Genomic DNA, 13962 nt, shown 5'->3' with positions numbered 1-13962 from the left:
GGGAAGTTGTAGAGGATGCAATTACTAATAGAAACATAGGCGGTTGCCAGAATGCTTAAGAAGTCTGCATCCAGGCAAAGGAATTTGAACTTTTCCTTAAAGTTAAAAGGAAATAGCTGGGCGCGGTGGCTCACACCTGTAATCCTAGCACTCTGGGAGGATAGCTTGAGCTCAGTAGTTCAAGATCAGCCAGAGCAAGAGTGAGATCCTCTCTGTATTAAAAATAGAAAAAAATTATCTGGGCAACTAAATACACAAACAAACAAACAAAAAAGTTAGCCAGGCATGGTGGCACATGCCTGTAATCCCAGCTACTTGGGAGGCTGAGGCAGGAGGATAGCTTGAGCCCAAGAGTTTGAGGTTAGGCTGATGCCATGGCACTCAATTCTAGCTCAGGCAACAGAGTGAGACTTTGTCTCAAAAAAAGAAAAAGGAAATATTTAAAAGACAGAGACAAAAGCATAGATAGTTGTTTATAACTTTAAATTTAGACTGTTTTGGGTAATGATGAGGTCCCAGTAATTTGGGTGTGATCACTGCAGTGTAATGTATGTATTATACAATTTCTTGATATGTTAAAGTCAAGGTGCTTTCAGCTCAGATCCTGGATGGATTGTAGATAATGGAAGAAAAAAAAAGCCATTAAGGATAAACACAGGATGTTAATAGTGAGAAAAACTTGAATTTGGGTGTTGAAACCATAAATATATGGAAGGGAATATCTAAGTTTATAAATTATACTATAAGACTGAGAGGGGTATACATGGGTGGCATGATTGTCTCAGAAGGGGCTTCTGACAGAAAGTTGAGATTGTGATCTGATGTTCCTATTAGTGGGAGGGAGACAGGTACCTTTCGTTCTTTTCTGGTGTCATTTCAGTTATATAGAGATGATCAAGTTCTATTACAGGAGCCTCAAGAGAAGCACGGCATTTAGCAAAGAACTGCCTGTGAGACAAGGAGATGAAGGAAATATTTTTCAAGGGGCTAAGATAGGGGAATATGTTTACCAGAAAGGAGAATGCTAGGGAGAAATGGGAAAATTGGAGCAAAGGTTGGCAGACAGGGGCAAGAATCACGGGAACTGAATCATCATGAGTGCGAAGAAGGCAGAGGAAAGAGACGGGGAGGGTGACTGCGTAGCCTGTGTGGAATGATTGATAAGTGAGGGTGTGAGGTGTGAAGAGAATGAACAGAGTCCTCTGGCCTTGTGAGTCCCAGTTGAACTCTGACATCAAATTGTTTAAGCGGTAGGTGATTATTAGGGAGGACCGATGATGACTGAAGCCTATTATCCCATTGTATGGTGCTGACTGAGCTTCACCCAGCTGAATTCTCAGGTAATAGTGAGTGTCTTCTCAAACTAGGAGTTGTCTTTCTAGTCTGGAGATGAGGAAGCAGTTCTTACTCAGGGTTTCAAATCAAATATTAACAATCTGTTTTTTTGTTTTTTTTTTCCAGTGGCTCCACAGCATCCAGCCTTGGGGATAACAGGATTCAGCCCAGTGATCATAACTGAGCTGAGGAAGGACACATCCCTCTCCTCAACATGGTGTTCCCTGACATGGTCAGGTCCACATCCAGGGTGCTCACAGAACAGCCAATGGGATGAAAGAAAGAAGATCTATCTTAGAGGTAAAATGGATAACTGATACTTAGCTGACAGAATAGTCGTGGAATAGGGAAATGAAGAATTAAAGATGAGTTCTAGTTTCTAGATTATGATATATCAGACACCTTTAACTGAGAGGGAACATAGAAGAAATGAGGAGGTTGGGGGGAGTAATGAATGCAGGGTACGATGTCATTGAGTTAATAATAATTGTGACATTTCAATGTATAGTCTGTGTGTGGAGAGGATGAGTCGAAGTTTTGGGTTTGGATATGTCTATGTTTAAAGATTGGCCCCAGTGACTAAGATGTTCCCCTTGAGCAATGCATTGAACCTTTCTAAGTCTTATTTTTCTTTATTCATAAAATGGAACTACTATTATATAACACAATATGTGGCAAATGGTAGGTTGCATATCAGCATTATATTCATTTATTCAATCAGTAATGTAATAATTTATATTAGTCACTGTGCGTTTAATACTTAGATTTATAAAAACACATTTCATGTAGATAGGTGACATGTAATTCTAGCTAAACATAAGGGAGGGAAATAAAGGAAAGACTAGAGTGTGAAAATTTTTACATTTTTGAAGATTAGCAAATTTTAGATTATTGAAATATTAAATTGTTACATGTTTAGGTATCTAAAAGTCTTTTCTTTCTTTCCTTTCATATCCTTTCATACTCATAATATTCATTCCAGATAATATACATATATTTCTCAGCTTAAAAGAAGCTCTGAAACTCAACATAAAATGCTGATGATTCTGGGGAATGCACAGTAATTTCCTTAATGTTCTTTCTTTTACCTATAATTGAATTTCTATTCAGTGTTCATATTTCTATGCTAGGATGAAAACTGTAATTTCACTTTATTTCTCACATAATCTAGAATGTTCTTTTTTCCATTAGGTCTGGCTTCTTCATTTATAACTTCACTTGTTAGTGAGATTTTCATATTAAGAATGACAAAAAATAGATAAGTTACAGTGGATAGTTACTGCCAATCTCCATTCTGTCATTTTTATTAATAAAAATAAATTCTTCTAGAGTAAGAATAAGTGCTTTCCAAATAATTATTTATTCATTTTAAAAATACATATGGATTTTTAAAGCCAGGATTATCTCACATTTACCGAAAAATCTTTTATTTTTTAACTTCTGCATGGCTACTTAAAAATCAAAAGAATGAATCTTCAGACCAAGAAAAGGAAGAAAAATAAGAAGCAATTTAGTAAGTAGAGTCAGAATGCTTCTTTTTATCCAAGGAGGAAGCACAGACCTCAAGTTTTAACCATATATTTGCCTCACTATACTATTCAAAAATAAGTAATCACTGAAATTTTCTTAAAATTTTTTTTCTATATGAGATAGTTTTTCTAAAACTGGAGTAAGGTTCTGACAATAAAAATGAGAAATTTAAGAAGCTACATTGTTTAGAACTCTCCTATTAATACTGATGTAAAATCCAAACACTAGACTAAACACTAGACCATTGTAAGGACTTTGACTTTTGTCTGAATGAAACAAGGAGCCATTTCAGAATTTTTAAACAGAAGAATGACATGTTTTGGCCTACATTTAAAAAAAATTACTTCAGTGATGGTGTGAGGACTATGAAGGTACCAGAGAGACCAGGGAGACCATTATAAGGCTATTGTGGTACTACAGAGGAGAGATGATGGTTGCTGAGACCAGGGGGGGTGATGAGAAGTAATATTCTGGATATGTTTTAAGATAGAGCCAGTAGAATTCCCAGACATGGGATCTGAGAGAGGAGATCCAGGCTAAGGATCCTGACCTCAACAACTTGAACTAGAACTGATTATTCAGAATGGCCATATATGGGTGGAGTGGTTCGGAGTATAGGATCAGGAATTTAGTTTTAGCCATATTGAGTGTATACATATGAAGTTTGTGATTGATGACTGGGGTGGTGATATAAATTCAGGAGTTGCTGACACATAAATGATATTTAAAGGTATGTGACTATATGAGAAAACTAAGGGAGCAAAGACATACACAACAGAGAAGAGGGTTAAGGGCAAAGATAATGATCATTCTAGGAGAAAAAAAGCACATGGAGCAAGAGTGGCCAATGAGGTAGGAGTGAGCCAGATGGAAAGTAAACACCAAGAGGGAGGTGAGCTCAACAGTGCCAAATATTCCCAGAAGGTCACGTCAGAAGAAGATTGAGAAACAAACATTGGATTTAGCCATGCAAGTCACTGCTGACTCTGATAAGCAATTTCAGTGGCACAGAGGGGATAAAAGCCTGATTGGGTATGTTTTAGAGCCCAGGAAAAAAATTGACGAAAATGAATATAGACAGTTCTTTGGATAGTTTTGCTACAAAGCAGAGAAAAGAAATCAGATGGCTGTGGGCAGGAAAATAGAATAGAGGTTTTAATTTTTTTAAAAACTTAAAATGTGAGAACTATTCATGGGATGTAAATACTCTTCCTAAGATTTTAGGTTGTAAGAAATAGTATGTGTGTCACAGTAGAAGCATTAGTTTAGGATTCAGGGTGGCTATAAATGCTAATTCTGCCATTTTCTGGTTGTGTGACCTACAAGAAGTTAATTAATCTCTACAAACATCAATTTTCCGATTTACAAAATGGGTCTGACAATACCTGTTTCATAAGTTTGTTGAGAAGCTTAGAGAAGATAATATAGTTTGGGGGTTTATTATGGTGATTGGAATATAATAGGTGGTAAAAGCTATGTCAAGTTTGATTAAACAACCAAATTTCCATCCTTAAGTTTGCAGTCTAACAATGAAATGTACATTCAATTATAATGTAATGGGTAAATGTTGATAAAATATATAAAAATGCTACAAGTACCCAGCAAAATCATAAGTAAATATTTTTAGTGGAAATGAAATGAAAAATAATTTTCTAGGTTAATGCAACTAACTATTGAGAGAGTCAAAGAAACTTCACAGGAAAGATAACATTTGAGCAGTCTTAAAGGAAGTGAAGAAAAATATATCAATGCAGTTTTTCCAAAATACTAATAATTTTCAATTTATTTTGGGATTTTATTCTTTGAAATTGACTTTAAATTAGATTTTTCTCTTGAACTGTCCACATGACGGCATGAACCTGTGAGTGGAAAATAAATCTGATTTTTTTAAAAAACAACCAGGAATCATTTTTAATTGAGTCACAATATTTTTAGTTATTGAGCTGGTAAATAATCTTTTTAAGGAGTCACTTGTAATACAAAATTTGTTAATTTGCCCAATTACACTTACTGGACTCTTACTCTGTCTGGTGCCACTTTAGCTGCTGGGAACTGAATAAGAAAATTAAAAATAAAAATCTTTGCATCATTTGCTAGGAGAAGACAGAAATACAAACACATTTGGTAAGGTACCATAAGAAAGAAGTTCAGAATTCACACCAAGTAACAACAAAAAAAGGTGGCCAATTTTATGTTATGATACAGGAAGAGTTTATAAAGGAGGTAGAAGATGTGTCTTGAAAGATACTTAGGTGCTCCCAAGGTGAGTAAGTAGAAGCACTGTGTTCCTGACACATGGAACATAGAGGCATGATTTCTCAGTCATAGTTAGGGTAAGTAGACTGGATGCAAAGACTGGATAGGTGCAAGGTCAGGGAATGGGGTTAATTCTAGCATGGGCCAAACCACAGAAGGCCTTGTGCATTATGCTAAATGATTTGTACTTTATCTTATAAAACCTGGAGAGCCACTGAAGAATTTTTACAAGCAAAACTAATTCTGTGCAAGGGAAGGGGACATTATAATTGAATGTCAGGCCCAGAGGTGGGGAACCTTTTCATGTTGGAAGGGCATATTAATTTAGCCGTAATCAAATAAGACTGCATTCAAGAAACTTCAAATAGATATACTTAAAAATGTATATTATTTTATAAAAAAATCTAATTACTATGTACTTAATAATTTCAACAAATGAAAACTATTTGTTGATTTTAAAGTTAACTAACCTTTTAATGACTTTTTGTGTCTGCTTTTTGTTGGAAAGCATTTGAATATTTGATTGCAGCACGGGGGTCTGCAGTTTCAGTTGATCCTCTAGATGAGTATCAGTCATTTGTGACATTAAGGGCGTTTCACTTTGGGTTAGGTGGAGAATGTAAATTTGCTGCAATAAGTGGGTTGAAAAGCAAGAAAGCAATTTTCGGGCATGTTGCTGAAGGCATGGGTATTCTACTGCATTTTCCCATGTTTCAATTGGATCTTTCTTAGCATCAAACAATGACTTTAAAATGTCATATACTGGGAGTTCAATCAATTCTATCTGTAGTTCTTTAAGTGCCTTGGTGATATCAACTAGGTGAGGCTGAAATGCTAATTTGAGTGTGATGTCATGATTCTCAAAGTCAGTGAACCTTTCATTGTATTCTCCAATGAATAGGTCTGTAGCAGCTGTGTATTTTTCATATGATTCGCATGTATCATCCTGCTCATCAATGATGATATATGCTTTGCTAACTAGGGAAAATGTTCATCTGAAATTTCCTTTTGAAGAAGTATTTTGAAAAGAGATAGTTTTTTCAAAATGCTTGGATTTTTTTTTGCCACATATGATATATAGACTTAGTTTTACCTTGCAAACAAATATTCAAGTCCTTTTGATTTAACATGGTATCACACAGAAATGCTGCATTCCTATAGAAATCTTCTTTTAATTATTCACATTGTTAATTTCGTTCTTCATAAAATTTAACTATCTGTTCTCACAGAGATAAAATTTGGCCAACACTGGTCCCTGGATCCCTGTGATAGCCAACTCACTTTAGGATGATATAGCAAATCCACGCTGAATACCTCATTGTTCAACTTTAGCATGTTATAAAACTAGTGATGCTGTGTTGCGTTTGCAGGAATATAGTTAACAATACTTATAACTTGTTGCAAAGTGTCACTTAAAATAGTAGCTTTAGCACAGAGATTTTTCTGATGCAAGCTACAATGAAAAAAGTGAGAGCATCTGCATTTATTAATACTTTTTAAATCTGTGCAATAAACCCTTCATGTTTTGCTGTCATTGGAGGTGCACAATGTACATACACTGGCAAAATTGACCAAATTCAGTTCAACTTCACACCATGTTTATCTTGAAAGTTGTTTAAGATATCTACTCTCTGTGTTCTGTTCGCCAGAGTACCTAAAGTGAGTAACTCTTTGTAGGAAAGAAAATCTTCTGTTATGACCCGAATGAAGTATAAAACCTGTGCTGAGTCAGTAATGTCAGTTGATTCATCCAAAGCAATTGAATAATATATATTTTCCTTTTGAAGTATTGCATGAAGTTGTTTTGTTAAGTTTGAAGCCTCATTCATGCTGCCAATCAGTTATGGCTCTCCTTGAAAGAGGCAGTTGTTTCTACTTTGAAACATTATCAGGTCTAAGCATTCTACAACTTTGACAATGCATTCTTTCACAATCTGTACATCACTGAATGGCTTCCTTTTTAACCTCCCCTTCTCCCCAGTATACAAGCTACTTTGTAAGTTGCTTCAGTGGCATTATTTCCAGGTCTTATTGCTGCTTGAAAGAATTGTCTTTGCTTTTGCTTTTCATCTTTTAATTTCTGCAATACAACTTTTTATACCTCTCCCTCAAATTTAAAATATTTGTAGTCCTTATGAGTATTATAATGCTGATGAGTATTGAATGTCTTTAATGTTGATATTGCAGTCTCACAAAGCAAGCAAATCATCTTATCTTTAGCAGAAAGAAGATAATATTGCAATTCCTAGTCCTCATTAAAAAATCTGTCTTTTTCCTTCACTGTTCTCTTGGTTCTCTTTGACATGATGGGCTGGTAAGCAGACAGAATTAAAAAATACTGTCGAGCTGTGCAACTATTCACAAATTCCACTTCAAACAGAAACACAGTGCACTCTTGTCAAAAGCCGATAACAGAGTGGTGTACTTGACCCATAAACTCTCGCCAACCAGCCTCATGTGGTAGTGACACCGGTCAGGTGGGGGAAGCTAGAACTAAGTCATGAGCACAGCAGCCGTCAGTGTAGCCCTTATGGCTCACTAAGGTTCTAATTGTGCAGGTCAATCTGGGAGAACTGTTTTGTTGAAACTCATTTTATTCTTTGGTATCTTAAATATGTTCATTTAAAAAATAAAATAAAAATATAAAAGATGAACAAAAATATATTAATAAAAAATAAAAGGATTTTTTTCTGTAAAATTTGGATTTAGTCCAAAGGCCACACTTAAGGACCTAGAAGGTCACGTGTGGCCTTCATGCTGCAGGTTCCCAAACCCTGGTCAGGAAGAAGGGGAGATAAAGATTGTCATGGTCCTAGAAGAAGGAGGATTTGGTTTGGGATGGGAGGGACCATGAATTATGTGAAAATTCAAGGCCACATACTATGCCTCAGGATACAGTCTCCACTGATTGTGGTAATGGCTAAGAGTATGATAGATTTAACATTATTTTCTAACTTTTAAAAATTCTGATCAATAAGGAAAGCATAATACTAGGAGTCAAATTATCTTCTAAGAAAGCCAGATCTTCTGAAAGAGCTGAGGGAGAGTGGGCTGGGGAATTTTCTTCTACTCAAAGTGGGAAGAATGTTGATCTCAGTGAAGCAGTAGAGACTCCAAAGAAATGACTGAGAGCGGCCAGTGGAGTAGTGTCATAGGAGTAGTGAGGAAATACAGCAGTAGCCATGACAAATCCATGGGTGAGGCCTAGGAGCTCCCTGAGATTCTGAGGAAAGAGAGGGCTCCAACTGGAGAGGGGGAACGAAAAAGAAGAGGAGGGTGGGAATAGTATCAAGAAGGTATTTTACCTTCTTGATATAATAAATCTTTACAGAAGGAGGAAGTAGGAGCCTGTCACCCCAAAGTTGGTATAAATTTACACAATACGTAGATGTTTATTGCCCCAAAACTCAATTGTTTAAATAAATTTGTGATTGGCTTGTGTGGGAAAATTGAGAAAATAAAGATTACACATATTATTAGGTGATTTCTCTCTTCTTTGTTATATCTGGACTCCCCCCATCCCTACCTCAAACAGAGCATATTCCTGATATCCACAGTGCATGAATGATTAATAAGTCATCTGCTTTTTTCAATTTCCCTTTTTTCTCAGTTCAATAATGTGGATTGGACACTTGTCTAGGTTTTTAAATAGACTTTTAATCTGTTGAATTGAATAGTCAGTTATCTACTAGGCCTAGGGTATTTATCACAGCACTGAATCAAATCAACTGGCAGCATATATATATATATATATATATTTATTTAATCACATCCTTTGTTGAAAAGAAAAGGCATAAGAAGATGACCTTTATTAGATAAATGATCCAGACAGAATAAAGATTAAACTTACGTTTCATTCCAGTTGACCAAGAAAAAAAATAATTTTTTGACTGGAATATTTCTGTAGTTTCTCACTTGGCACAGCTTCTTTCCAGCATACGAAAGCCAACAGGAAAAAGAAAAGGCTTTATAGCTAAAAAGGAACGACATTGATTCAGTATGCTTAGTACTTTAAAGAAATCAGCTTTCTATATGGGTCAATTATTTTTACAGTCAAAAGTCAAATGATAAAATGATATTTGCTTATATAAAACATGCTTTAAAAATTGCTTTAAGAATTTATGTTGGGTATGCCAACAAGATTGTAGAATAGGAAGCCCCAAGGCACTCCTTTTTCCATGGACACACAAATTTAACAATACACTGACTAATTCCTTTTGTGAGAAACTGAGAAACCAGTTAAGTGACTCCTGTATCCCAGGTGGATTTTAAACCAGCCATGTCAAAGCTAGTAGGAAAATTCATGACATTTGCCAGAGTGTCTCCTGTTGGCACAAGGTGGCATGATTGGGAGAAGACTTTCTACTCCTGGCTTCCCCCTAAGGAGGGAAAGAGAAGACTGAGGCATACCTCTAACACCCAGACTTTAGGGGAGGGCTACCCAAGAAACTAGTTTCTGTCTTGTCTGGATTGAAATGTTGACAGGAAATGGCTCTAGGTTGAGGGCTATTCACAACAAAGAGAATGGTCAGAACTAGCACGTACTCACTCACTTGCCATTTCCTTTCCCCACCTCAGCATAAAATGAGTGGGAAAAACTTCCAACTTTTGTCTTTTCCTTGGGGAGGGAAAGAGTTGGATCATGTGTCCAACATTCCAGCTGTGTGAGGAGCTGCCTGAGGGAATAGTTTCTGTCTTGTCTGTCTTGGAGCATTGACAGGCGCTGGCATACTATAGATTCCTGAGGACTGCTAAGAATACAAAAGAGCTGAGTGGCTTGTTATTTTTCCGGAGGGCTTATGGTACATCGGACAGAGGCCTATACAGCTTGTCAGTCTCTCCCTAAAGCAAGGAAGGGAATAGTGGAGCATATATCCAACTTTTCAGCTTTTGGGAGGATTGCCTCACGGACTGGTTTTTGCCTCACCAAACTAGAAGCACTGATGAGACCCAGCGTACTCTAGATACAGAGGCACCACTTAAAACAAAAAGCTTGGTACCTTTATGTTTCAAAGAACCTGCAGTACCAGAGGTGGACACCAGAGGGAGCAAAATACTATGCGCTCCAGAAAAAAGAAACCAGCAAAATATCTCTAATTGGGAATTTACAAGTGCAACTACAGAGAAGATCCACCTATATAAAAGGTTTGAGAGGCCCCCAGAATCTCTAGGGCTGATTGTCAAAGTTCTTTCTCTGTATGAAGCCAGTTTTTAAAGCCTGGGAGACTTGGCTGTTTTTTCAAATGCGCAGATCCCAACATAAAGTAATAAGGCACACAAAGAAACAGGGAATCATGGCCCAACCAAAGTAACAAAATAAATCAAAGAAACAATAGTATATGAATCACATAACAAAAAATTCCAAAAAACCATCATAAAGGTGCTCTATGAGCTCCAGAAAATGTTACATGAACAAAATGAAAATATTAACAAAGATATACAAAATACTATGAAAAAAAGAACTTAAAAAAGTTTTGGAGCTAAAAAGTACAATCATTGAATTGAAAAATTCACTACATAGATTCAAAAGCAGTATTAATCAAGGAGAAAAAATAAACAGTAAGTTGGAAGACAAGTGATTTGAAATTATCCAGTCAGAGAAGCAAAAAGTAAAAAGCAATGAAGATAGACTAAGGGAGTTATAGGCACTATCAAGGCCAATATAGACCTTATGGGATTTTCAGAAGAATAAGAAGAAAAAAGACAGAAAGCTTATTTAAAAAAATAATGTTCCCAAACTTCCCAAATCTTGGGAAGGAAATGGACATCCAGATTGGGGAAGCTGAACAGATACCAACTATGATAAACCTAAAGAAAATCCCACAGAGACATATTACAATCAAATATTCAAAAGTCAAGGACAAAGAGATAATTTCAAAAGCAGGTAGAGAAAGTGACTCAGCATGTACAAGGGAATGACCATAAGATCATCAGTAGATTTTTCAGTAGAAACCTTGTAAGCCAGACGGGAGTGGGATAATATATTCAAAGTGCTAAAAGAGAGAAAAAATAAAGCAAATTAAGAAAACTAAATTTGGCAAAATTATCCTTCAAAAATGAAAGGGAAATAAAGATTTTCTCAGATAAACAAAAGCTGAAGGAATTCATCACCACTAGACCAGCCTTACAAGAAATACTAAACAAAGTTCTTCAAGTTGAAAAGAAAGAGTGCTACAGAGAAACACAAAAGCATCTGAAAATAAAAAACTCACTGATAAAGGTAAATATGTAGATGAATCTAGAATATTATAATAAGGGTACATAAATCACTTTTAACTCTGGTATAGAATTTCAAAGACAAAAGCATAAAAAATAGCTATAACACATATTAATGGATAAATAATAGAAAAGATGTAATTTGTGACATCAATAACAAAATGGGGGGTAGAAGAAGTGCACAGTTTTTTTGTGTGATTGAAGTTATCAACTTAAAATAAATTGTTAGAAATATAAGATGTTTTATGTAAGCCCCATGGTAACCACACACACAAAAAAAACCTATAGAAAATACACACACACACACACACACACACACACACAGAAAGGAACTGAAGCATATTACTATAAAAAAAAAATCACTGAACACAAAAGAAGATAGCAAGAGAGGAAAAGAGAAACAAAAAATCTACAAGACAGAAAACAATTAATAAAATGGCAATATTAAGTCCTTCCTTACTAGCAATTGCTTTACAAGTAAATGGATTAAACACTTCAATTAAGAGACATAGCATAGCTAAATGAATAAAAAAATACAAAAGCCAACTACATGCTACCTACAATATTCATGTTATATTTAAGGACACAAATGAGGGCAAAAGCAAAAGGATAGAAAAAAAATATTCCATGCAAATGGTAACCAAAAGAGGGCAGGTGTGGTCAGATTTATAGCAGCAATGTGGATTTTTAAGAGAAATACTACCAAGAGACAAACAAGGATATTACATAATGATAAAAAGGTCAATTGACAAGGAACATATTACAATCATAAGTATATACTCACCCAATATCAGAATGTCCAATAATATAAACATTGACAGAACTGAAGGGATAAATAGACAGCACTATAATTATACTAGCTTTCAATTACCCACTTTCAATAATTAATGGAATAACTAGACAAAAGATAAGGAAACAGAGAATTTGCACAACACTACAGGAAAGGATCCTAACAGACATGTAAAGAACATTCCACCCAACAGGAGCAGAATACACAATCTTCTCAAGCACATAAGGAATGTCCTCCAGGGTAGATCATAAAACAAATCTTAACAAATTTAAGAAAATTGAAATCTTACCAAGTGGCTTTTCTGACCACAATGCAATGAAACTCCAAATCAATAGCAAAAGGTAAACTGGAAAATTCAGAAATAGATGGAAATTAAACAACACACTCCTGCAAAACCAGTAAGGCAAAGGAGAAATCCAAAGGGAAATTATAAAGTATCTCAGAGGTGGTGGTGCTCACAGCTTGAGGATTCCATCTTGCCCAGGAGCAGTGGCTGCCCTAGAGACCCACCCGAGGCACAATCCCCTTGGCCTCCGAGCACTCCCAGGCTGCAGTGTCTGCGTCAGTTCAGCTTGCTTTCTTGCCCTCCTCCTCTGTAGCCTGTGGTGGGACTGGTGGCAGTTGAGCTGCCCTGCAGCAGCTGGTACCAACATTTACAGAATGAGGAAGAGTCTGGAAAACCTGAACAGGCTTCAGGTGATATTCCTCTATCTCACAGCAGCATCTCTGCAAAGAGTGCAGCACATTTGACTACAGGGTGAGTCTGAGTTTCCAAAGCCCCTATCTTACAGTGTGGTTGCTACACTGCCCAGTTATGATAAAGCCATGGGAACCAAGACCGACGCTACTAACCTTTTTATTCCTGGAAGAGATGAGGATTTTTTGGGTCAAGATGATTTTAATGATGCTGACCAACTAAGGATAGGAAATGATGAGATTTTCTTGTTAACTTTTTTCCTGGCATTCTTCTTAACTGCATTGAGTTCTTCCTGTATTTTTACCTGACCACTTCAGTGGCAGGAAGGTATGGACCAATTCCAGGATTTACTCTCTCTCTATTAAGTGGGTCCTGATTGTCAGGTTTCCCACCTTTTTTCTTGGATATAGAACTGCTGCTATGGGATTAAACCAAATACTGGGTTGAAGTGTCCAGTGCCAATGTGGTGCTCACAAATAATTATAAGTCTTTGGGATAAAATTATCTAAGACTACTGTCAAATTTAAATGGGTAAGAAGTCCAGCTTACTGGCATGAAGGTACATGTAGGACACAAGTACCTAGTAGGACACTTTTATTAAGCATAACTGGCAAATATTAGTTAATAAAAAAACATAAATAAACTAAGCCTAAAGTTAGTGGAAAGAGATAATAAAGATTAGAGCAGAAATAAATGGGATAGAGAATATAAAAACAATAAAAATCCCTAACAGTTAATTTTTAAAAGATCAACAAAGTGAAAAAACCCTTACCTAGACTAAGAAAAAAGAGGGAAAACTTACATAAATAAAATCAGAAATGAAAGAGGATACATTGTAACAGATGCCATAGAAATAAAAAAGATTACGAGAGATTAATATTGGTAAATAATAAAAAAACCTCACAACAAAGATAAGTCAAGTACCACAAGACTTCACAGAAGAATTCTACTAAACATTTAAAGAAGAATTAATGCCAAACATTCCCAAATTCTTTCAAGTAAGTGAAGAGGAGATTACACTTCCAAACTCATTTTATGAGGCCAGCATTACTCTGATACCAAAGCCAAACAAAAATACAAGAAAAGAAATCTGCAGACCAATATCCCTGAAGAATAAATATGCATAAATTTTTAACAA

The 13962-nt window shown here is 35.9% G+C and overlaps 1 protein-coding gene across 6 annotated transcripts in view; it reads right to left on the bottom strand.

Moving 5' to 3' along the window:
- Window positions 1-13962, bottom strand: part of PIK3C2G (phosphatidylinositol-4-phosphate 3-kinase catalytic subunit type 2 gamma) — a 372544-nt gene that overhangs the window by 239532 nt on the left and 119050 nt on the right. For 5 of the 6 annotated variants that reach the window (XM_069491534.1, XM_069491537.1, XM_069491533.1 and 2 more), the window contains one exon: window positions 8972-9094. The exons of the other annotated variant lie outside the window; for it this stretch is intronic. In XM_069491534.1, the coding sequence (XP_069347635.1) occupies window positions 8972-9094 (123 nt within the window). The remainder of the gene's footprint in view (window positions 1-8971; window positions 9095-13962) is intronic. 6 annotated transcript variants of the gene reach the window in all.

This window comes from Eulemur rufifrons, chromosome 16, assembly GCF_041146395.1.
Source record: "Eulemur rufifrons isolate Redbay chromosome 16, OSU_ERuf_1, whole genome shotgun sequence".
NCBI lineage: Eukaryota > Metazoa > Chordata > Mammalia > Primates > Lemuridae > Eulemur > Eulemur rufifrons.
The sequence above is the reverse complement of the archived record's forward strand: the minus strand, read 5'-3'. Positions and strand labels throughout refer to the sequence as shown.